Below are 22,896 nucleotides of genomic sequence, written 5' to 3'. Positions count from 1 at the left end.
GTTCAGGGAGCTGCTCCACAATAGATATCCAGGTCAGTTTCTCCAGTCTACTGATCAGAGTTTCAAACACAATCATTAGCAACTCTGCTTCCCGCCACGTCATAAGCCAGTGGCCGGATCTCACAGCCCTCAAATCCCCTGCCCTAACCCAGTAGATCCCCACTCCCCTCCCAGAGCGGAGCCCAGAACCCAGGAGTCCTGAATCCCCTCTCTGTGAATCTGGCTGTTTCATTTCTAATTAACTCATTGCCTTTCTGAGCACCCCCGAGGAAATTCCCAGAGCTGAGTCAGCCCAGGCACTGCCCCCACAACACTCCCTGCCAAGGGGCCTTGGAGCTGGTCTGGAAAGACCCATTGCGAGGAGGATATAGTGTGTCGAAACAGGGATCAGTGTCATCCAATATTCTTATGTGTATTATGGTAGCACCCAGGGGCCCCAGCCGAGATTAGGGCCCCGTTGTGCCAGGTGCAGCACAGACACATAGAGACAGTCCCTGCCCCAGCCGAGATCAGGGCCCCGTTGTGCAGGGCGCTGCACAGACACACAGCGAGAGACAATCCCTGCCACAAAGAGGCAGGGTGGGAGGGGAAATTGAGGCACAGAGCAATGCAGTGACTTGCAGTGACAGACACACAGTGTTAGAGGTGGGAACTGAACCTAGATCTCCTGAATCCCACCCCAGTGCCTTAACTCCAAACCCATCCCTGTCCTATTAGTCCACTAACACTTCATATTACTTCTCCAGCTCACACCTAATTACTCAGTGCAATTCAATTCCCCTGCGAGGCTGAGACTCCAGAGACCCAGGTTCAATCCCCAGCTCTTCCACTGACTCCCTGTGTGATCATGGGCACAGCCCTTGGTCACTCTGTGCCTCACTTTCCCCATCTGTAACAACCTTGGACTGGGGAGCCAGGATTAGAATCCTGATTCTTCCAAGTCCGAACTCCCGCATCTGTTGGACCCAAATGGGGACCCTCTCCTGGTGGTGGGTCTAGTATAGTGTACACAGGGGCAGTCGCTAGGTGGCAACACATTCAGAGACACCCCCGCTCCGTTCACACTCTACAATAGTTATATCATGCTGTCTGAAGAGGTAGCCCCCCGCCCGCTCCAGGCACACTGTAGCCTGCGGGTCTAGGCATAAAAACAGTCATACTGGGTCAGACCCAAGGTCCATCTAGCCCAGTGTCCTGTCTTCTGACAGGGCCAATGCCTGGTGCCCCAGAGAGAATAAACAGAACAGGGAATCATCAAGTGATCCATCCCCTATCGCCCATTCCCAGCTCCTGGCAAACAGAGGCTAGGGACACCATCCCTGCCCATCCTGGCTAATGGCCACTGATGGACCTATCCTCCATGAATTTATCTAGTTCTTTTTTGAACCCTGTTATAGTCTTGGCCTTCACAACATCCTCTGGCAAGGAGTTCCACAGGTTGACAGTGCGTTGTGTGAAGAAATACTTCCTTATTATTTGTTTTAAACCTGCTGCCTATTAATTCCATTGGGTGACCCCTAGCTCCAGTGTTCTGTGAAGGAGTAAATAACACGTCCTTATTTACTTTCTCCACACCAGTCCTGATTTTATAGACCTCTGTCATATCCCCCCTTAGTCGTTTCTTTTCCAAGCTGAAAAGTCCCAGTCTTATCAATTTCACCTCCTATGGAAACTGTTCCATACCCCTAATCATTTTTGTTGCCCTTTTCTGAACCTTTTCCATTTCCAAGATATCTTTTTTCGAATGGGGTGGCCACATCTGCAGGCAGTATTCAAGATGTGGGAGCACCATGGATTTATATAGGGGCAATATGATAGAGGCATTTGTAAGTTAAGGCAGACTAGCCATGAACCAATGCACCTCAAGGCTTCTCAGACAATAGCTTAGCTCAACTAATCAAGGCATAAGACCCAAAACGCCTTAGCATAAGCAGTGGGTGGGAGATGCGGGCATGACGACTATTGATGATGATGAGGAGGAAGATAATCACTAACATTTCAGGTTGTTCTGCCAGATCGGTGTGAGTAGATAGATGCTCAGCCGCACATTCTGTCTTATCTTGGGCTGGAATGTTTGTCACTTGTCGAAGTGTCTTAAAACAATTCCAAATACAGAAGGTTTTTTTCTAAGTGTGAATGTTCCACCCCGGCACACCACAGTTCCCAAGTGAACAGCAATTCTACTGATCCAGGGCCCGATCTTGGGCCAAGAACCTACCAAACTTCAGAGTGTTAACTGGGAATTCCTAAGTCCTCACTATAAACACATACACCATCAGGAGTCCAGGCGACAACCACAACACACACAGGCGTGTGTCTTCAGGCGACGCTATAAAAACAGCTCAGACATCACAGAGCAAGTTAGTTCCCCATCAGTTTTAATGAGTGATCCAACTTCCCCACAGACCTGCTGGCTCATTTTCCCAGAAGCCCACGGGGCCCCGCCTCATTTCCATAAAAGCCAGCGCCATTAGAGATGAACAGGCTATAGGTCTGTGACATCTGCCCACCGGGATGCGCCTGGTTTGACAAACAGAAGCTGGTTCTGGGGTGGATCCTGCGGGAAATCCAAGCCCAGAGGCCGTTCAGTCTGAATTGCCCTCATGGTGGGGGGGCTTGGGGGGTGTCACAGCCTGAGGGTCATGGCACCCCCTAGAGGTGAGCCCTGTCCTGAGGTTAGAGGGGGACAAGGGATGTGCCATGCACCCAGACAGGGCACTTTCCTCTGTCCCTCAGAAATTGGCTTGTTTGCGCTACCCATGGCGTGAGTGTGACCCCTGGTGGCCAGGAGAGAGCACTCTGCACCTGCGCTCTGGTGCTTTGCACCCACAGTCCTGCTCTGCAACACGAGTGACCCCCTGCAGCTGGCCCCCTACAGGCCTTCAAGACTCTTCGCATCTCAGTCACGTTGATCCTCAGCATTAGAGCCCAGCCTGCGGCCTCTTGATCGCCTGGGTGCCTTCCACATCCAGCAGGGACAGATCCAGTTTGCCCAGAGGTGACTCATTCATCAGCGGCTGACAGAGGCGTTCCCAGCCCTGCTGCCATGCGGCCGAAGCTCTCCAGGGCCTGATTCAGCTGCGCCAGCTCAGTCTGGAGAGAGGAAATCTACCGGAGGGGAGGGAGAGGGGAATCCAGATCTGATCAACGTAGTCACGTCCTCCATCGCCGACACGCCCCCCCTCCCAACCCTGACATCCTCCCACCTCCAAATCACCCGTCACTGGGATCAACATACATACATACATACATACATACATACACACACACACACACACACACACACACACACACACCCCCATATCCTCCCACCTCCAAATTCACCCGTCATGGGGATCAACACACACACACACATGCAGCTGGCCTAAGCCTCTCTCTCTCTCTCTCATACATACAAAAGAAAAATGTTTGCCCAAGAAATTTTGAAAATTCAAAAATGGTATTTCTTGCCCTTTTTGCCTGGTTTAAAATCAAATGTGTTCGTTTCTCATTTCCTAAGCTCTGTCTCAAATGGTTTCTTTTTTTAGTCTGAGTCAGTTGAAATCACAGGGTGGGGTTAAAAAAAATTCACTGGAAATATTTAAAAACAAAATGGTTTTCAAAAAAAAAAAAGTGACTTTTGAAACTCGGGGAAAACAAAGAAAGGTTTTGATTAAAAATAAGCAAAATTTTCAGGAAAAAAAGTTTAAAGCAAAACTCCCTCCCCCCCCCAAATATTCACAAAATAATAAAATAATCATCAGAAAGGTGAAAATGTGAATGTAGGAAAAGGGATTTTTTCCCATTTAATAAATATTTTAAAAGCTTTTCAACCAGACATAAACCCCACCAGCCACTGCCACCCATCACCTTCTGCTGACACTCTGCCTGGGCTCTCAGTGAGACCTTCTCCTGGTAACCAGATGCCTGGGTCCGTGCCGTGAGCGCCGAGATCTGCTGCTCCAGCTTCTTCTTATGGGATGCTAGCCTGGGGAGCTCCGCCTCGGGGTCAACCAGCCCCTGGGATTGTCAGGAAAGGATGGTAAGGAACGGCCAGGTGAAGAATAATACAAGCATTAAGTGTGTGTGATCATGTCACCCTCTAGTGGTGACACTGGGTATAACAGACCGTTCTGGGGATAGAACAAACACCCTGGTTAAATGTGCGACCATGTCACCCTCTAGAGGTGACAGTGGGTATAGGACCCTGCTGCCAACACCACGTCTTAGTGGTGTGGGGAGAGGAGCCCTTTAGCCAAAGGGCTTGAGGATGGGTTTTCAGGTCCCAGGTTCAATCCCAGAGTATGCCCCATTGTGGCAATACAGCCACAGTCCCGCTAGGGAAATAATTTTCCCAAGGGAATGTGGTGCAACCTCAAGCCAAGAGCCTAGTTAACCCTCTAGGCAATGGGAACTGGAGCCTGAGTCGTCTCCTCTCCAGCTCCCCATCAGGACATTCCTGACTGGCCCAGCGCCTTCTCCCCAGTGGGCCCCGATCTCTGAACACTGCTCCCCTGCCTCCTCTAACCCATCTCCAAATGCAAGGTCCCAGGGACCAGTCTAGCCTGGGATCCTTCCCTGCCCTCTGCCACCCCAGATCAGAACCACAGGCCCATCTAGCCCGGTATCCCGCCTGCTGCAATTGCCAGAGGAAGCCATAACCTCTCCCACAATGCACCTCAGTGAGCAACACTATCCAGTGTTCTTCCTGACCCCCCGCCCTCCATCCCAACCTGCCCTGATGTCTGAAGTTTGCATCTGGCACTTACCTGAAGGTCCAGATAGACCTCAGTGTGGTCGTTCACTCTTCCCCGCACCCAGCCCACAGGAGGCTCTGCCCCCTTGGAGGAGGGGCAAAGCTCCAGAGAGCCCGCCAGGGACAAGGTTTGCAGGGGCTCTTTGTACTCCTCGTACACCCTGTGGGCAGCTGGCTCTGAGCACATCAGGTAGACTGCAGGGTCAGAGAGAGAGAGAGAGAGAGAGAGAGACCATAAGCCTATGGGGCAAGGCAGCCCTCCCAGGGCATGCTGGGAATTGTAGTGCTGATTGGCCATACCCGCCATGTTGGAGGGACCAAACAGGGGCAGAGCCAGGTTGGCGGCCAATGTGGTAAGGTTGCCCTCCCAGTGCATGTTGGGGAATTAGAGTCTTCCCCAGTGGGCACAGCCACCATCTTACCCGTATGGTGCAACCACACAAGATAAGGCTAGAATCAATGGAGCAAAGGCTCCCCTCCCAGTGCATTCTGGGAACTGTAGTCCCCCACGGGCCACACCTATCACATCAGGTGGACATGATCGAGCTAGTGCCAGGATGGCAGCCAATGCGGTGAGGCTGCTCTCTCAGTGCATGCTGTGAATTGCAGTCCCCAAGGGGCTGCACCCTCCCATGTCCTGTAAGGACAAGGCAATTTAGCCAGGTTCCTAAACACCCAGCCCAGGTGGCACTAATCAGTGCCCGTCATTGACAAGCTCTGCACCGAGGCCATGGGGCATGAACTCCCTCCTGCCCCTATGGCCAGGGATTCCTCTGCTCACCAGGCGGCCGGACTCTCGTCAGCCGGTAGGTCACCCTCAGGGCGCGCACCGCCCGCACCACTTCCTGTGCCAGCAGGAAGTCATCCTCCTCCGTGGGGCGACACCAATGGGCCTGCAGCGAAGAGAAGGGAATTCAGTGGTTTCCGACCGGCCCCACCAGGAAGCCGTGCTGCCTAAGGCTGCTTCCCCCAGGTCCTACTGGAGTCCAGGGCTAACTGTTCATGAGCAACCCTACAACAACAACCCAGCACCTCTCACCCCCAAAGTGCTCTCTCCTGCTGTTAAAGTCCAGGAGTTTATGGTCAACCCTACAGCAACAACCCAGCCTTGGCTCCTACTTCTGTGGATCTACACGTGCCTGGCAACTTTACAATAACCATCAGGGCCAGCTCATACCTCTGTGGATCTACTGAGAGTAAATATCAAGTGTTATATGCAACCCTACAAAAACAAACCAGTGTTTTGCCCCCACACCCAAACTCCCCAACCTCTACGTACCTACTGCTAGCAAAGCCCAGGGTGTATCATCAACCCTCCAGTAACAACCTCCCCACCTCCTACTACCATCTCTGTCAATCTACTGCTAGCAAAGACCATGGGTTTATAATCAAAGCTACAGTAACAAACCAGTGACCCCTCACTTGTGATGCTGTTGTTAATTATTGCGTTACGGTAACATAGAAAAGCCCCAGCTGAGATCAGGGCCCCGTTGTGCCGGGCGCTGCTCAGACACACAGGGAGAGACAGTCCCTGCCCCAGCTGAGATCAGGGCCCTGTTGTGCCGGGCGCTGCCCAGACACACAGGGAGAGACAGTCCCTGCCCCAGCTGAGATCAGGGCCCCATTGGGCCGGGCGCTGCACAGACACACAGGGAGAGACAGTCCCTGCCCCACAGAGCTCATTGTCTACTAGACAAGGGGAGAGTTAATTATTATTATTATTATTCCTGTTTCACAGAGGCCTAGAAAGATTCAGTGACTTGCCCACGATGACACAGGCAGGCAGTGGCAGGGCAGGGAACTTAACTCATCCCAGAGGTCCCAATCCCCTCTCCACTGAGTCACCCCTTCCCGTTCGGCACCCTAAGCTCACCCACCAGCTTCCCAGCACTGGGGTATCCGGCCACGCAGATGCTGGGAGCAGAGTCCCCGTCCGGCTTAGGGAGCCGCTGCCACAGCTCCTCCGTCAGGTAGGGCATGAAGGGCGAGAGGAGGCGCAGGCCCAGGTCGGCGCAGCTGAGGAGCGTCTGGCGGGTCTGTAGGATTCGGGATTGATCCCTGCTCTGCAACACGGGCTTCACCGACTCCTGCCAAGAGAGGGAGAGGTGATGATAGCTTAGGTGGATAGGTTGTGTTGGATGGATGGGTTAGTTACATTGGGTTAGATAGGTTGGACACTGTGTGGTTGGACATGATGGGTTGAGCTGTGTTGGACGGACGGTTGGATGGATATGCTGGGTTGGATGGATGGTTGGATGTGATGGGCTGGGCTGGGCTGGACAAATGGTTGGATGGATACAACCATTGGGCTGGGTTGGACGGACGGTTGGATGGATATGTTGGGTTGGAAGGATGGTTGGATGGATACGTTGGGGTGGGTATATTACAAAGTTGGGTGGAAGACTGGATGATGGGTTGGACAGGTAGGTTGGAAAGATAAACAAAGGAGAGTTGTAGATGGGACCAAGACACTGGGACATCTCATTTGGTATCCCCCCCAGGTCTACCTGTACCTCTCAATCCTGACCCGCAGGCCCCCCAGACCTCTCAATCCTGATCTGCTTCTTCTTGAGCATATATTTTTTAAACAGGAAGAAACAGGGGCTAGGGCAGGATTCCCACCCAGGCCAGAGGAGAACCGACACTCACCAAGTAGACGTCGCAGAAGTTGTGCAGCCAGAAGTGGTGGATGGTGGATGTGACCAAATGCAGCTCATACTCCCCGAACCGCTGGCTGCAGTCTGCTGCAGTGTGGTAGAGACGACTGAGGATCCATCGGTCCATGGGGGAGCTGGGGCAGACCTGCGGGGGGGATGGAGGATTGACTCCAGCCCTAGTTATAGACATCTCTGGGGCTCATTGCTGCCTTTCTGCAATACCACCCAAGCCCAGCAGAGGGCACCACATAGACCCAGTATTTCCCCACCTCCCTGCCATGCACCCTGTCCCCAACAGAGCATGTCAGATACATCCATGTTCACTCATTATACTACCCCCTGCAATACCACATGTGCCCTGCAGAGGGAGCCATTGATACCCAGTGCCCCCTCCTCCCCATTATACTGCCCCCTGCTGTTCCACCCACAGGCAGCAGAGGGAACCAATGCTGTTCATAACTCCTCCCCAAAACACCCCATTACCTCCTCCGGGGTCTGGGGGGCAAACCCCTCTCCCAGGGCCCCCAGAGTGAATCGGACGGCGTTCCACACCTTGTTGCAGAAGTGCCGGGAGCTCAGCACCGTGGCCACGTCCAGGTTAATGTCGTCCCCTGGGGGCAATGCAGAGAAGTGGGGAAAGGTCCCGGTCCTGGGGCTGGATCAGAGCCAGCGCCCCCCAGAGGGGAAGGCCCCATGTCCCTTTCCCTGAGCGAGCCAGTCCCCCCACCCGAGGCAGGGTCAGAGCTAGCGCCCCCTAGAGGGGAAAGGCACCTGCTCTCACCTTGGACCCGATGGGAGCACAGCGCGAATCTCAGGGCGTCGGTGCCGCATTCGGGGATCCCCTGGGGGAAGTCTCGTCTCTGGAATGGAAGGAGGATGATATGAAGGGGAGGAGCTGAATGAAGGGAATAGGGGGAGGGGGGTCAGTGGGGCAGGACGAGGGAGGGGAAGGACCCACCTGTCCCTCCATAGCGATGGCCGCCTCTCGGGGGTCCAGGTTCCCATCTCGCAGCCTCCCCTGCAAATCCTGCAATGAGGAGAGAACCTTATCGGGGCAGGCATGATGGGGAGGGATGTGTTTTTGTAGGGTCTCTGGTGAGTGCAGGCCAGTTTGTTATTGTAGGGTCTCCTGGAGGGGCTGGGAGAGCTGGTTTGTTATTATAGGGGTGCCTGGAGCATGGAGGTTGTGTTGTTGTGGGGGGGAGTGCAGGGCCCTGTTTGTCATTGCAGGGTCTCTCTGGGATGCAGGGTCCAGTTTGTTATAGTAGGGTGTCTTGGGGTGGGGGACGGGGAAGAGATGAAGGGTCTTGTTATTGCAGGGTCTCTCGAGGGGGATGGCGAATACAGGGTCCAGTTTGTTACTGAAGGGTCTCTCAGGGTGGGGGGAGAAATGCAGGGCCCTGTTTGTTATTGGGTGTCTCGGGGTGGGAGGGAGAGATGCAGGGCCCAGTGCATTGTTGCAGGGTCTCTCTGGGGCTCTGTTGGAAAGCTGCAGGGGCCACTTTGTTGTTGTAGGGTCTCTCGGGGAGGGAGGGGGGTGCGGTACCTGCAGGGAGGCTCCATGAATGACGTCCAGTGGGTCTATGACATTCCCCAGAGATTTACTCATCTTCCGGCCGTGGGCATCACGCACCAGGGAGTGCAGGAAAACCTGGAAAGAGAGAACCGCAGATCCCATTATCCCAGCCCTGGGTCCCTCCACCACAGCTCTGCCGGCGCCCCTCAATCCCAACCCAAAGCCCCCCTATTATCTCAGCCCTGGGCTCCCCCTGCCTCGCGCACCTGGGAGAACGGCAGCTCTCCGGTCAGCTGCTCCCCCAGCATCACCATCCGAGCCACCCAGAAGAAGAGCAGGTCGCTGCCCGTCTCCAAGAGGCTGTTGGGATAGAATTCCTGGAGGTCTCCAACCTGCAGTCGAGGAAGAGAAGGAGTGAGCCAACCCCGAGCAGAGCAATGGGCCCATCCAGCCCGGCATCCCACCTGTCCCCTTTGCTCTCTGTGTCGCTCACCTTACGGGGCCAGCCCAGTGCGGCGAAGGGGAAGAGGGCAGAAGAGAACCAGGTATCCAGGACATCAGCATCTGGAGACACAAACAGAGCATCGGCCGATGAGCTGCTTGGTAGGTTGGCAAAGGAGGCAGCACGCTGGGGACCCTACAATAATCTCTGCATGGTCTCGTCTGCCTCCCTTAGGGTAGGGCACTACCCCAATTTCCCTGGGTCCGAAACAAGTTGGGGTCACTACAGGAAACAACTCCGGGGTTATTTGCCCTCAGGCGCACCCCCAAAATTACAGGGCATCCCCCCAATTCCAGAATGGGGACACCAAGGCCTGCTCTGGCATAAGCCAAGTATTCTGGGTAACAGCCTATGCAAATAGTTGAAATTTTGTGTATCCCACTTCACCCACCAAAAGTAGGTCCTGAAGCAGACAGGGGTGGAAAGTGAGTGCACGCGGGGAGTGAGAAGCCCTGGGGCGTTCCCCCATTTGTTACTTGAGGCTTTACCCCCTCCTTCCTTGCCAGAGTCACCCCCTAGAAGCCCCTTCTCTTCACCTCTCACCAGCTCCACTTCCTCTTCCGGTTTCTTCAAAATCCCTGATGCTTTTCTGCGGGCTTCCGCCTCTGTCCTGCCCACTACCCACAATGCATCACTCCCATCCTGTTAATAAACGCGTGACAAGAGATGCAAGTAAGTTAGCTAAAGTGCCCCCTGTTGAGTAGCCAGGAGCTCCCCCAACAGCCAGCGTCCTTGCCCCACTTCCCACAGCGCCCCCTGCTGGGAGAGGCTGGGGCTGGCATAGCCAGGAGCTTCTCCCCACAGCCACTAACATTCCAGATAAGCAAACAGCTCACCTTGCCTAAGTCACATGACCCTGAGACAGAGACCTGATAGGCTGGAATCTGATGGCCCCACCACAGCTGTCGGGAAATGCACCAATCGCTACGATAAAGCAAAGAATAAAGCCAATAAGATTATTTTGTTTAATGCCAGTTCCCCAGTTAGCCACAAGGGACGATAGAGAGCCATTCCAGATTCCGCTTAGGAGACAGCCTTCCCTTTGAATTGTTGACATGCCAGATTGTTATTATAGGGTTGCTCACAAACTAAACAAAGATGGATCCTGGCTCCAGAGAGGAGAGGGGCGGAGCCTGGGAGTCAGGACTCCTGGGTTCTATCCCAGGTCTGGGATGGGAGTGGGAGGCTGAGAGTCAGGATTACTGGGTTCTATCCCACTCTGGGAGAGGAATGGGGTCTAGTGGGTTACAGCAGGTAGGGCTGGACACCAGGACTCCTGGGTTCTATCTGCAGCTCTGGAGGGGGAGGAGGGTCTAATGACAGAGTGGGGCAGAACTCCCCTCACCTGATGTTGGACAGCCACGTCCTCCAGTTCTTCTCATGAAATTTCGGGGTGAGTTTCAGACGCCCTGACTCCACAGCCTGAGGGGAGAGAGACTGATAAGCAAACCTGGCTTGGACAGCAGAACCTCCGAGAGGGCAGACAGACCAAGCTGCACTACAGCCCCCAGAACTAGGGAAGTTCTCAGGAGAGAATCCTGTATCCCACTACTGCCACCAGACACCACCAGGAGATTCTTATGTAAATCCCATCCAGAGCAAGATTAACTCTTACAGCCTATGCTTCAGGGATTTGTGCAGTCCAATATGGAGGCACCATCACGGCTTAAATCAAGGTCAGGTGAACTAGTGGTTAAAGCAGGGGAGGGCTGGGAGTCAGGACTCCCTGTGCTGAGCGGTGGCCATGTGGGAGCTGCCATTAGGGGATCCCTCACCTCCAGGGCTCTCTGGGCCATTCCCTCACACCGGAGAAACCACTGGCTCTTCAGCAGGTTCTCAACCACGTCCCCGGAGCGACTGTGGGATGGAAAAAGAGAAATAGATTTATTTGTAATATCCTGGAACTTCCTACCCACTCCCTGAAGCACGGCACCCCCTAGCGCCACACTGGGGCATTGGGGCTAACACTGACAGCAAGGGGAGAGCGCCCCCTACTGAACACCCCTCACTCCCCAGCACCATCCTCCACTGGCAAGGGAGGGTACTACCTGCAGAGGGGCAGCACCATGGCATGATCCTTCATACCCCGGTACAGGCCTCTCTCCTTCAAGGCAGACACCACCTTCTCGCGAGCCACAAAGCGATTCAGGCCCTAGGAAGGAACAGAGCAGTAGGAGTAAAACAGAGGGGCTGCGGGCTGGGATTGAGGGGCACAAGCAGAGCTGAAAGGGGGGAGTCCAGGGCTGGGACAGCAGTGGGCTGTAGGTCAGGACTGAGGGGGGTCATTACCTGGAGCCAGTCTCCACACTCAGCTGTCATGGCCCCATCCTCCCCGATCACAGAGACCAGGGGCAGCCCATGGTGCTTGCCCAGCTCGTAGTCAGCATGGCTGTGTGCCGGCGTCACCTTCAACGCTCCTGCAGCGGGCGTGGTGGAGAGGAAAGAACCTCTAAGACCTGGATCCCACTACTGACACCAACTGGATCCCACCACTGACACCAATACAGCCACCATCCAGCCAGTGCCCAACTCAGAGACCTGACAGGGGTGAGGGGCCTGGTGCTTACCTGTGCCCAGGTCTCGTTCCACCAGGGGGTCTGTGATGATGGCCAGGAGGCGCCCAGTGAACGGGTGCAGGAGCTGCTTGCCGTGCAGGTGCTGTCAAAATAAAAAGGGCGAATCAAAACCATGATCCATTATGCCCCGACACTTCCAGTGATCCCCCACTTTAAACTCCATGGATACCCCACCCCCCAAGTCCACGGCAACAACCCTCCCTTCTCCTCCAGAGAGCCCGCCCCGACCCCAGAGATGACAGTCTCCATGACGATGAACTTCATCTCCATAGTGATGACTCCGCCTTCCTCCCCATGAGACCACAGCCCCTTCTCCAGAGCCATGAGCCTCCTTCTCCCCCCAAAGAGACCCTGCCCCTGTCTCTCAGGAGACACCAGACTGTATCCATGGAGATGACTTCACCCTTCTGCCCCATGAGACCCAATCCCTGTCGCCATGGAGAGGACACCGCCTTCCTCCAAAACCCCACCCCCTTCTCCAAGGAGACAACTTATTCTCCTTTGCCCCAAAGTGGCTCCACCCTGTCTCCATGGAGATGACCTCTCACCTGCGAGACACCCTGCCCCCTTCATCCCAGACACACACCCCCTCTCTGCCCCTTACCGTGAACCGTGGGTCGTCGGGATGGACGGCCACAGCCACATCCCCGAGCATCGTCTCCGGGCGGGTGGTAGCCACGGGGAGTTCCTCATCTTCTCCCGACAGAGAGACAGGGCAAGGGAGAGACAGAAAGGGGGTGACCTTATGGGGCTGGATTATCATCATGAAAAAACCACCTCTGGGGTGGGGTTGCTGGGGAACCCGCACAGCAACATAGCACATGAATCGCTCAACCAGTCCTGAGATGCAGCCACTTCTAGGGTGGGGCAGCTGGGGAACAGCCCCACAGCTACACAGCATAGGGATTGCTCACCCAGCACTGAGATGCAGCCACCTCTGGGGGGCGGGAGGGGAGGAGGTAAGCTGGGGAACACCTGCCGTCCGCACCTGTACTGAGCTTGGGAACTCACCCTCCTGTCCATCCACTTTGTAGGCAAAGGTGAACATCAATCCAAAGGGCACCGGGGCCGGGCAGCCGGGAACAGGGAGCACACTCCGACCCCGGAGCTGCCGGGTCTCCACCTGCCGGGAAGAGACTGTGTCACGAGACTTGGGCGGGGACCACACTGCTCTCCTCCAACTACAGCCCTCCAAGATACAACCCACCTCCAATCCCCCGCGCTGCCCCCCAGACCATGCACTCACCTCCACGTCGGAGATGGCGGAGCGCAGGGCGCACGACCAGTTCACCAGGCGCCGCTCGCGGTACACCAGCCCGTCCTCGTGCAATCGCACGAATGCCTCTGCCACAGCTGCTGAGAACCCCTGTGTGGGTGAAGGGAATGGCATTCGCTTGGGACTGTCCCAGGACCAACCAGAGAGAGATCCCACTCCCCTCCCAGAGCTGGGGAGAGAACCCAGGAGTCCTGACCCCCAGCCAGCTGTGCTTTGACCACTACATCCCACGAGTCCTGGATCATGAACAGTCGCATCTTTGCACGTCAGACACTCACAGCATCCATGGTGAAGCAGACTCGGTCCCAATCCAGAGATGCCCCCAGAGCCTTGAGCTGCCGGAAAATCTCGTCCCCTTTCCTGATCAGAGAAAGAGACATTGATTTACAGCACTGACTGCCAGGGGACAGTGCCAGCCCCACTCCCTGCAGCACAGCGCCCCCTAGCGCCACACAGGGGCACTGGAGCCAGCACTGATTGCCAGGGGCCAGCACCCCCCACTAAGCCCATCTCGCTCTCTGAAGCCCAGCACCTCTTACTGCCCCCGCAAAGGCCAGCACTGACTCAGGCTGGTGATGCCACAGCTGCACTCACTCCTCTTTCCATTTCCAGACTTCGGCCAGGAATTCCCCCCGCGTCAGGTCCTGCCGCAGGGCGCCCCGCTCCTTCCAGAGCTTGCGCTCCACCACCGCCTGCCGGGGGAGAAGGGAGAGTGAACAGAGAGAGGGGGACACACACACACACACAGACCCCCCAGCTGCCTTACCCCAGAGGTGGCAGCATTTCAGTGCTACAAGAGCCATCCCTGTGCAGCGTTGCTGGGAACTGTTCCCCACAGCTGCCTCACCCCAGAGGTGGCTGCATTTCAGCACCATGCGCAGTGTTGATTCCCTCCAGCACACACCCACTATAGCCCAACCTACACTTGGGATTTCAGCTGACCTAGCTCCATCACTCAGGGGTGGAAAAATCCCATGCCCCAGAGCCCTGTAGCTCTGCCGACCTGACCCCTCGTGCCAGCAGATTAATGCTTCCATTGCCCTCTCTGTGGCTACTCTCCGGCAGTGTACATGCACCCGGACCCTTTCCCCTCTGGTCTCACCTGAGTGGCAATTCCTGCATGATCCGATCCCGGCACCCACAACACCTGGCAGCCCTGCATCCTGCGCCTGCAACACAAGTAGGAGAGCCACCAGCCGGGCCCTGTGTGCCACAAACCGCCCCACCCCCGAGCCAGCCAGTCCCTTGCCCCGGGGCCAGAGGGGAAAGGCCCCACAGCCCATTCTCCACTCCTCTGAGCCTCTACTCACCATCGCACCAGCGAGTCCTCGATGGCTACCGTGAGAGCATGGCCCAGGTGTAGGGACCCCGTGACATTGGGCGGGGGGATGCAGAGGGAGAAGGTTTCTGTTTTCTTATGGGGCTGCCGGCTCTGAGACACAGAGAGAGGGTGTTTTAACCAGCACAGCGCCCCCTACTGCACCCCTGGGGCCAGCACTGTGAGGGGGGAGCGCCCCCTGCTGAGCCCCCTGCCCCGCTCCCCGCAGCACAGCGCCCCCTAGTGCAGCTTTGAGCCCTATCACCACCCATTTCAAGGGTGGGACTCTGATTCCGTGGGATGTTTTTACCTGATATTCAGGTTTGAAGAATGCTTCCTTCTCCCACCATGCATACCACGCGGCTTCCACGTAGCGGGGGCTATAAGCGGCCGGCAAGGGCACGGAAGTGTCTAGGGAGAGACCCAGCATACGGTTAGCCACGAACAGAGAGGCCCCTAACAAAGTCTCTATAGGGGTGGGGCCAGTGCCTGGCCTAGGGACTGGAGAGAGACAGCGAGGCTACGGACGGATGGACCCTGCACAGAACGCTCTCATGCCAGCTGTGAGCCAGAGGGGTGCATGAGGGGTTACATTTTCCCATCATACCTTTCTTCTGACCGGCGGCCGTTGGGATGTCATACAGAACCACGTCTTTCGGAGCCCACACCTTAGCCTGCTCCTGAGGTACCTGGGGAAAAAAAACCCAAACACACCTAAGAAGATGCTGGGATATGAACCAGGCTCCATACTGGGGACGATTGCATAGATCTGGCTTTGTCACGCTACAGAATAACAGATATTTAATCTGTGTCATTTATCATAGAGAAGATTGGGGTGGGATCGCACTGAACTGAAATGTAGCCACCTCTGGGGTGGGGCAGCTAGGTAACAGCCCCCAGCAACACGGTGTTAGGCCTGAATAAAGATGTAGCACAAAAACCAGTTATGTCAATCTGACTGAAGTCAGCATGTTTCATAAAGCCCTGGGAAAAAGTGAGATACGAAAGGGAGGTGCATTCCTCAAGTTACCAGCTGCGTTAACTCCTGTCTTCCAGTGTCTGGTGCTTGGCAACTATGCTGATAAGAAAGTTGCTGGGGCATCACAACTTGCTTACATTATAAAGAAAGACAGATGTGCTTTGTTATTAGGGTTTGTTACTAACCAAAGGGGGGTGGGATATGGGTTGTGTGAAGTGAATAATTTATGACGTAATAAAACTGTCTATATAAGCTAATACTAAGCTGTAAAGGGGGGGCTGGTTCTCTTCGGATACGAGCAGTTCTTTACTGACACGTGCACTTGTCAATAAAGAGCTTTTGTTTTGGACCTTGCTGGTGTTGTCTGTAACTCTGCGGTCAGACAACGAACTTCGCTGTTGGGGTTCGAGTCCCCGACATCTTTGGCGACTCCGCCGGGACTCTGTCTGACTCTCCGGCGGGGGATCAGACTCTGAGGCAACGCAGCGCGCATCCTCTGATTTAGAGGAGCCTTGCCTGGTAATCTGATCTCTGCGTCGGCGATAAGGCGAGTTCTGTGAACCAGCTGAAGCTCGTAGAAATCCAGCAACATCCACCTACCCGTTGAGTAGGGTTAAGGTTGCCTGGGTTAGAGTCCCAGTGCAGATTGTCGGGGTTAGAGTCCCTGACAACTTAGGTCTGGGTTAGAGTCCCAGTCCAGGTTTGCACAGGATCCAAGTAGTCTGGGTTAGAGTCCCAGCCTGGGTTTGAGTCCCAGTCCAGGTGTTCGAGTCCCCTGGAGAGGTAAGTGAGCGCTCGACGCGGGAGGTGGGGGTTAGAGTCCCTTTACCTTGACGCGGGAAAGAGGGGTTAGAGTCCCCTTACAAAATGGAACAATTTGGCAGTAAGTGTCTGGGGGACGCCCCATTGTCTCTAATACTTAAAGATTGAAAGAAGATTTCTGGAACCAGGTAGCTTTTGGAGCTGTATGTTTAAAGCTGTATGGAGAGCTCTTGTAAAAATTCCCCAGCATATGCCCCAGAGCCACACTGGGAGGAAGACTGTCCGTGGGGACGTCAGTCTCTCTTGGGCTCACGCCATCTGAATTTATTGACTGTGCAGCAAGATATGATGCATCATGGTAATAGGAAATAATGGCCTTGGTGTGTGTGTGTGTGGAAAATGGGGGAGGGACAGTCTAAATATTCCACCTCACCCCCTAAGGGTACCCCAGCATGTTACATGTACGTACATTATGGTCTTAAAACCTGCAGGTATTTAAAGAATTGGAATCTTTACACGCGTGAAAATCTATCTAAACAATGCCCATTAGAAGGTACCTTCAATCTAGATAAGATCATATAACTCAAAGGAGCTTTTAATCAGCAAAGTGAAGCCTCTGACACAGTGTGAGCAATTTGTCTAGGAACGGGTTAATTTGAAATTCAGCTTGCCTTGGTGAAACTGGAGAAGCCACGGGCTGGAATCTGAACTGGACTCTCTAAAAGAGACACTGCAGGAGATTCCAGGGTGTAAAAAACAGCTCTCCCAAGAGCAGAAGCATGTTGGAAATTCTGGACAAGCTGTATACAGGATAATCTCCCGTCTGCCTATTCCCCTTCTCTGAACGTTATACAGACGTGGCCAGTTTGGACATGTGTGAGTATTAAAGTGGCTTAAGGGTTAAAGTATTCGTGTTCTTCCTGAGTAATGTGGGAGCGTTCCCAACACTCTTCATTGTTGTTTTATTATTTTTAATTAAGCTTTAAAATTTGATTATATGGTGTGTTCCCCCAACGTCCTGCAGTAGATGAATTGGTAACAAATTTGTCACAGTTTGGTGAGCAATTGAGAATAGGGGAGCCCTATAGAATTTACACCATCTATCTGTTTTACCTTTGTTTTGTGTTTCTTTTGTTTGGTACTTTTGGTGTTATATGTTGAGGATTGCATGATTAAAGGTGAGCCTACTCTCAGCTGCAGTAAGTCTGAGAACTGGAGAGGGGTTTAGCATTTTTCTCTCCACCCTGGTTGACCGGAAGGGTGGCAGGTGGATCTGCCCCCAGTCGTAGCAGGACTGGGCAATAGAGTAGTTGGAGAAAAGGGCCGAGATGTGTACTTGATAACTAGAATTGAGCAATTAAGAGCATGGATCATGAACCAGGCGGCAACTCAAACCTGCGCCAGGGCAAGTTGCAGGCCTTGAGACAGGATTTCCAGTTAGAAAAGGAAGCCCTGGCTAAGCAAGTACCAGTCCTTCAGGGACTTGTTAAAATTTAACCATTTGTGCTCAGCATATGTCGTAACAGCAGTGTGTTTGCTACAAGAGGAAATTGAATAGTTCAACGCCAGTGGGCCATGTGTTTTGCCCAGGTGGCAAGTCTCACAGGGGAGGACTCGAGTAGTTTTGTGAGTAGAAATGTTTTAGGGAAAGGACCAGAAGGGTGGGGGCTACTTAAAAAGCCCACCCTCCTAGCTAACTGGTAGTGCAATACGGTTCAAGAAGAAAAAAACGGTTCAAGAAGAAACGGTTCAAGAAGAAAAAAAAAAGAAAAAAAGGATCGGGCCCAGGCGGCCAGGCAACAGACAGAGAGCTTGGAGAACAGGTTGGAAACTTTTAGGGTGTAGTGAAAAAAAAAAAACAAGAACGGAGTAAGTAAGTATACACATAGGGGTTCAAATACTCAGAAGAATATTTGGCATGGTGATCTGAGTTGGTAAGTGGTTGTTGAAAGGACAAGCAAGTGATTTAAGGCACAGTGAAAAGTTAACTCTATAGTTGCTGGAGGGAACAGCAGTTGAATTTTGTAAATGTACTAAAGTAAAAAGTTCTTGGTGTCTTTGAAATGTTTGTAAATAAATTCAGGCAAATAAATTATTAGATTGCAATCATTTGGCTATGAACAATTTTGTTAAATTAGCTGAAGAATGTATCCAGTGCTATGTAATTAAAATTGTATTAGGCTCTAAGAGCACTGTGAGTGATGATGTTTTCTTTCAGTGTTTACAAGCAGGAGTTACAAGTAAAAAGTGAGCCAGCAAGCATCTGTATTAATGCAAATTATCTAATTAATATGGGGTAATTCCCTTGTTTTGCCTAAAATCAACAAAAGTCTTTGTATATTTTTAGTAATGATTGCCTGCCCAGAAGAGGTAGACTTCTGTTTTGTCTTTCAGAGAATCAGAGACAACTGATGCCGGCTGAACAGCATTCAACGTACCATGATTTGCTGGCACAGTAAAAATTGTGTTTTGTGTTCTATGTTCTGTCTTGTGGTGTTTGTCCTGTGGCCAAAATTGATGTGTTTAATATTTTTATGGGATGGTCTGATTTAAAATCAAGCAGCAGTGTTGGATTAAAATGCAGATATTTGTTTTGTTCAACTTAGAATACAAAGTGTTTGGATGCATCAGAAAAATGTGATATACTAAAGTCTTATACATTTTCTTAAGTAGGAGAAAGATACTACATTGGCCAAACCTTTTAATTGACAATTGTTATTGAAATTTGCATATTAACAGTCTTTGAAAGCAAGGGCATGGAAAGTTAACCCACTCCCCATATTGTACATGGGATCCTTCTGGCTACCTCAGACTTCTAGCCAGAGGGCTGGGGATGGTGGAAAGCTATTGGACTACAGTTTGTATTAAATGAACTCATCGAAGTGGGTGTGCTTGTCTTGGTTTGTTGTTCTCAAGTTCTGTAATAACATTATTTTAGTGAAATGGTATATGTGGCATATATTAGATGAGACTAATGTACTGTATAACAGCAATGTGTATGTGTTCATTGTTAACACCAGGTGTATATGTAAAACATGAAAGTTTTTTTTTGTAGGTTAAAAAAAAAAAAAAGCTGAGAAGGGAAGCGAAAAAAAACAAACAAGTTGACTGAAAAAAAAAATAGATAACATGCTCAGTTTAAAGCTGAGACACTGACATTGTTCAAGGACACTCCTCACAGCTAAGACTTGGCTAACCCTCAAAAGGAACAAGGGGGGGACTTAAATTTGCCCATGCAGCTATAAAATTTGTAAACTCTGCAAAGACACTAATGCAATGTGTTAGGTTTCTTTTCTCACAGGTAAAGAAGAAACAACCCAAAGATCCTAGCAGCCCTCCCACCCCTTGGAACCAGGAGACTGGGTCTACATAAAGATCCTTCAACGAAAGACTGCCTTGGCTCCATGCTGGAAAGGCCCGTATTGAGTCCTGCTGACTACCAACACCGCTGTGAAGTGCCAAAGACTGACTGTTTGGACCCAGGATTCTCTCTGCAAAAAGACCCCTCCACCTCAGAAGAATTCTCCTACTGATGATAAGCCTATTTTTTTTCTAGTTCTATTGTGCTTCTGAACAGCATGGCAAAAGGACAAGGTAACGTGCTGGTTGAACCTCTCCCTTGTCCACGGACAAATCTATTGTGCCTTTGAATTTTTCTAAAAGAAGCAAAACCATTACAGGGTGATGTACTCATCATCTCTTCCCTGTAGAATGCTAAACTACATCTGTTTTGGGAAAGAAGAAAAAAACACTCACTCCACTGACATTGCCAAAGTCCAGGAATTCCTGACCAGAAAGGACATTGAGAACTGACCCTGGTGACGAAACAAAGAATTACACACTGGCAGGACTAAATTTGTGGGACTTATATTTGGAACTGTGGTATTAATTGGATTTTGGGGTTTATTCTACAGGCTGCGCCCTGTGTTTTGGATAAATCCTTCAGCATGTATTGCCCTCCCTCATTGCATTTTGAATACCATTGTCCTTATCCAGTTTTCAGATCGCTTTTACATACCCAGATTGCTCACAAGGGGCTGCCATTAGATTAGCACAACAGAGGGCCTGGGTTATTTCCTCTGGAAAGAAAGAGAATTGACCAAGTTCCTGTGGTCTAGGGGCCAATGGTACACTGCCATTTGGAATATTCTTAAAGGCCAAGAAAATGATGAGAAATTGGGCCAACTAGAAAAGGCCACTAGACTTATTTTTGATGCTCAGCTATCTTAAGTACAGGCTGGAGTTGGTGAGTTACATGTCATTTCCACCCTTAGTTCTGTGACCCAGAAGTTACTGACAGAGATGGTACTAAATATCACTGAGGCTGAAAAGGCATTGCAGTGGGATCTAGTATGTTTAAATTGATCCTGAGCACTGGACTTGGCCCACTGCCCTTACAGACACACAGGAGTACCATCTGATCTGTGGTCATGAAGACATACTTGGACACTTTCTGGATGGAAGTGTGGACATTCACAGTGCTCCTTCCAAGCATTTGGACCGGTTAGGGTGGGTGTGGGCTCCCACATACCAGATCCTGCCGGGTCCATGGGGAGGAGGCGTGTGGGACTGAATTATTTACCGAGACATCTGGGACATTAGACCCCTTGGTATACCTAACTGATTTATAGTCAGTGCCCCAGACCAATGAACTGTTACCCCTGAAGGCGATTTGAAGCTTCGTCTGCAACTGAAGAAACCGTAACCCGGTTGTGCCCTGCCAAGCGATCATTTGTTGTCCCAAGAGTCCCGTTGGTCCTCTAGGGACAAAGGGGGGATTGTTAGGCCTGAATAAAGATGTAGCACAAAAACCAGTTATGTCAATCTGACTGAAGTCAGCATGTTTCATAAAGCCCTGGGAAAAAGTGAGATACGAAAGGGAGGTGCATTCCTCAAGTTACCAGCTGCGTTAACTCCTGTCTTCCAGTGTCTGGTGCTTGGCAACTATGCTGATAAGAAAGTTGCTGGGGCATCACAACTTGCTTACATTATAAAGAAAGACAGATGTGCTTTGTTATTAGGGTTTGTTACTAACCAAAGGGGGGTGGGATATGGGTTGTGTGAAGTGAATAATTTATGACGTAATAAAACTGTCTATATAAGCTAATACTAAGCTGTAAAGGGGGGGCTGGTTCTCTTCGGATACGAGCAGTTCTTTACTGACACGTGCACTTGTCAATAAAGAGCTTTTGTTTTGGACCTTGCTGGTGTTGTCTGTAACTCTGCGGTCAGACAACGAACTTCGCTGTTGGGGTTCGAGTCCCCGACAACGGCACAGGGCAAACCTTGTAGCACTGAAATGCAGCCGCCTCTGGGGTGGAGCTGCTAGGGGAAAACAGTCCACAGCAATGCTGTACAGGGATTGCTCTTGCGGTGCTGAAATGCAGCCACTTCTGGGGTGGGGCAGCTGCATAGAGAGCGCACAGCAACTCTGCAAAGCAGGGTCACATAAAAGGAAAAATAAGGTCCTCCCTTGGAGTTAAAAGGGGCTATTTAGTTTCACCAGAGACAGGGCATTGGGGTCAGCACTGACAGTCAGGAGAGAGCACCCCCTACCTCCTGCCTCTGGGCCACTCCGGCTTCAATGGACTCCAGCCTCTCACGCTGCCTTCTCCGTTTCTGTGCCTTGTTCTTGAGCTGGGTCATTTTCTGCCCCAGCCCCTCGGGGTCGGATTTGCTAGCCTGGGAGGAAGTTCTCCGCCCACACGGGATGTGCCGGGGTCCAGCCTGGAGCAGCAGCTGGCGGAGGGAGCTCAGAGTCCGACCAGTGCCAGATCCAATCCAGTTTGGTGCCATGTCTGGCAGTGGGTGGTTCTGATTGCCAGCTGGATAATGGAGGAGTCCCCGTCTCCTGGCAGCTCACACCCCACACCAGTGCTGGCACAGGGGTGGCATGGTGCTGGGGAGAGGATAAGACTTGAGACACAGGGACTGGTGCTATCTGCCTCCAGTGGCCTGGATCCCCACTCCCCTTCCTGAGCTGGGGAGAGAACCCAGGAGTCCTGGCTCCCAGCCCCCCTGCTCTAACCACCAGATCCCACTCCCCTCCCCGAGCTGGGGAGAGAACCCAGGAGTCCTGGCTCCCAGCCCCCCTGCTCTAACCCACCAGACCCCACTCCCCTCCGTGAGCTGGGGAGAGAACCCAGGAGTCCTGGCTCCCAGCCCCCCTGCTCTAACCCACCAGACCCCACTCCCCTCCCCGAGCTGTGGAGAGAACCCAGGAGTCCTGGCTCCCAGGCTCCCCCTCCACTCTAACCACTAGAGCCCCCCTCCCAGAGCTGGGGAGAACCCAGGAATCCTGGCTCCCAGCCCCCCTGCTCTAACCCACCCACTCCCCTCTGCGAGCTGGGGAGAGAACCTAGGAGTCCCTAGCTCCCAGGCTCCCCCTTTACTCTGACCCCCCGTCCCCCCAGAGCTGGGGAGAACCCAGACGTCCTGGCTCCCGCTCTCACCCCTCGTCCTCACGTTGCAACTTTGCAGCTTCCAGTCCCGCGACCCCCTGCCCGGTAATTGTGACCTCACCCGCGCGCGCCAATCAGCGGAGAAAGGCGGAGCCCCGGCGCTTTGCTCATTTC

General features: G+C 52.7%; 1 protein-coding gene across 1 annotated transcript; it reads right to left on the bottom strand.

The window, feature by feature from the left end:
- Positions 1-2,352: 2,352 nt before the first annotated feature.
- Positions 2,353-22,869, bottom strand: VARS2 (valyl-tRNA synthetase 2, mitochondrial). Its single transcript, XM_044981918.1, has 30 exons — positions 22,774-22,869; positions 21,878-22,220; positions 15,188-15,269; positions 14,891-14,991; positions 14,573-14,694; positions 14,365-14,431; positions 13,857-13,954; positions 13,541-13,622; positions 13,233-13,352; positions 12,998-13,109; positions 12,591-12,679; positions 11,978-12,068; positions 11,700-11,827; positions 11,459-11,562; positions 11,186-11,267; positions 10,756-10,832; positions 10,247-10,334; positions 9,947-10,052; positions 9,402-9,472; positions 9,175-9,300; positions 8,939-9,043; positions 8,351-8,419; positions 8,174-8,252; positions 7,876-8,003; positions 7,385-7,537; positions 6,613-6,822; positions 5,517-5,628; positions 4,749-4,930; positions 3,850-3,999; positions 2,353-3,108 (listed from the first exon to the last, which is right to left on the bottom strand). The coding sequence occupies exons 2-30, from the start codon at positions 22,115-22,117 to the stop codon at positions 3,004-3,006; spliced, it is 3,279 nt and encodes a 1,092-aa protein (XP_044837853.1). The 5' UTR covers positions 22,118-22,220; positions 22,774-22,869; the 3' UTR covers positions 2,353-3,003.
- Between the last annotated feature and the right edge of the window lie 27 nt (positions 22,870-22,896).

This window comes from Mauremys mutica, chromosome 12 (assembly GCF_020497125.1).
Source record: "Mauremys mutica isolate MM-2020 ecotype Southern chromosome 12, ASM2049712v1, whole genome shotgun sequence".
In the NCBI taxonomy this organism is placed as follows: Eukaryota; Metazoa; Chordata; order Testudines; family Geoemydidae; genus Mauremys; species Mauremys mutica.
Note: the sequence above shows the minus strand (reverse complement) of the source record. Positions and strands in the feature narration are given on the sequence as shown.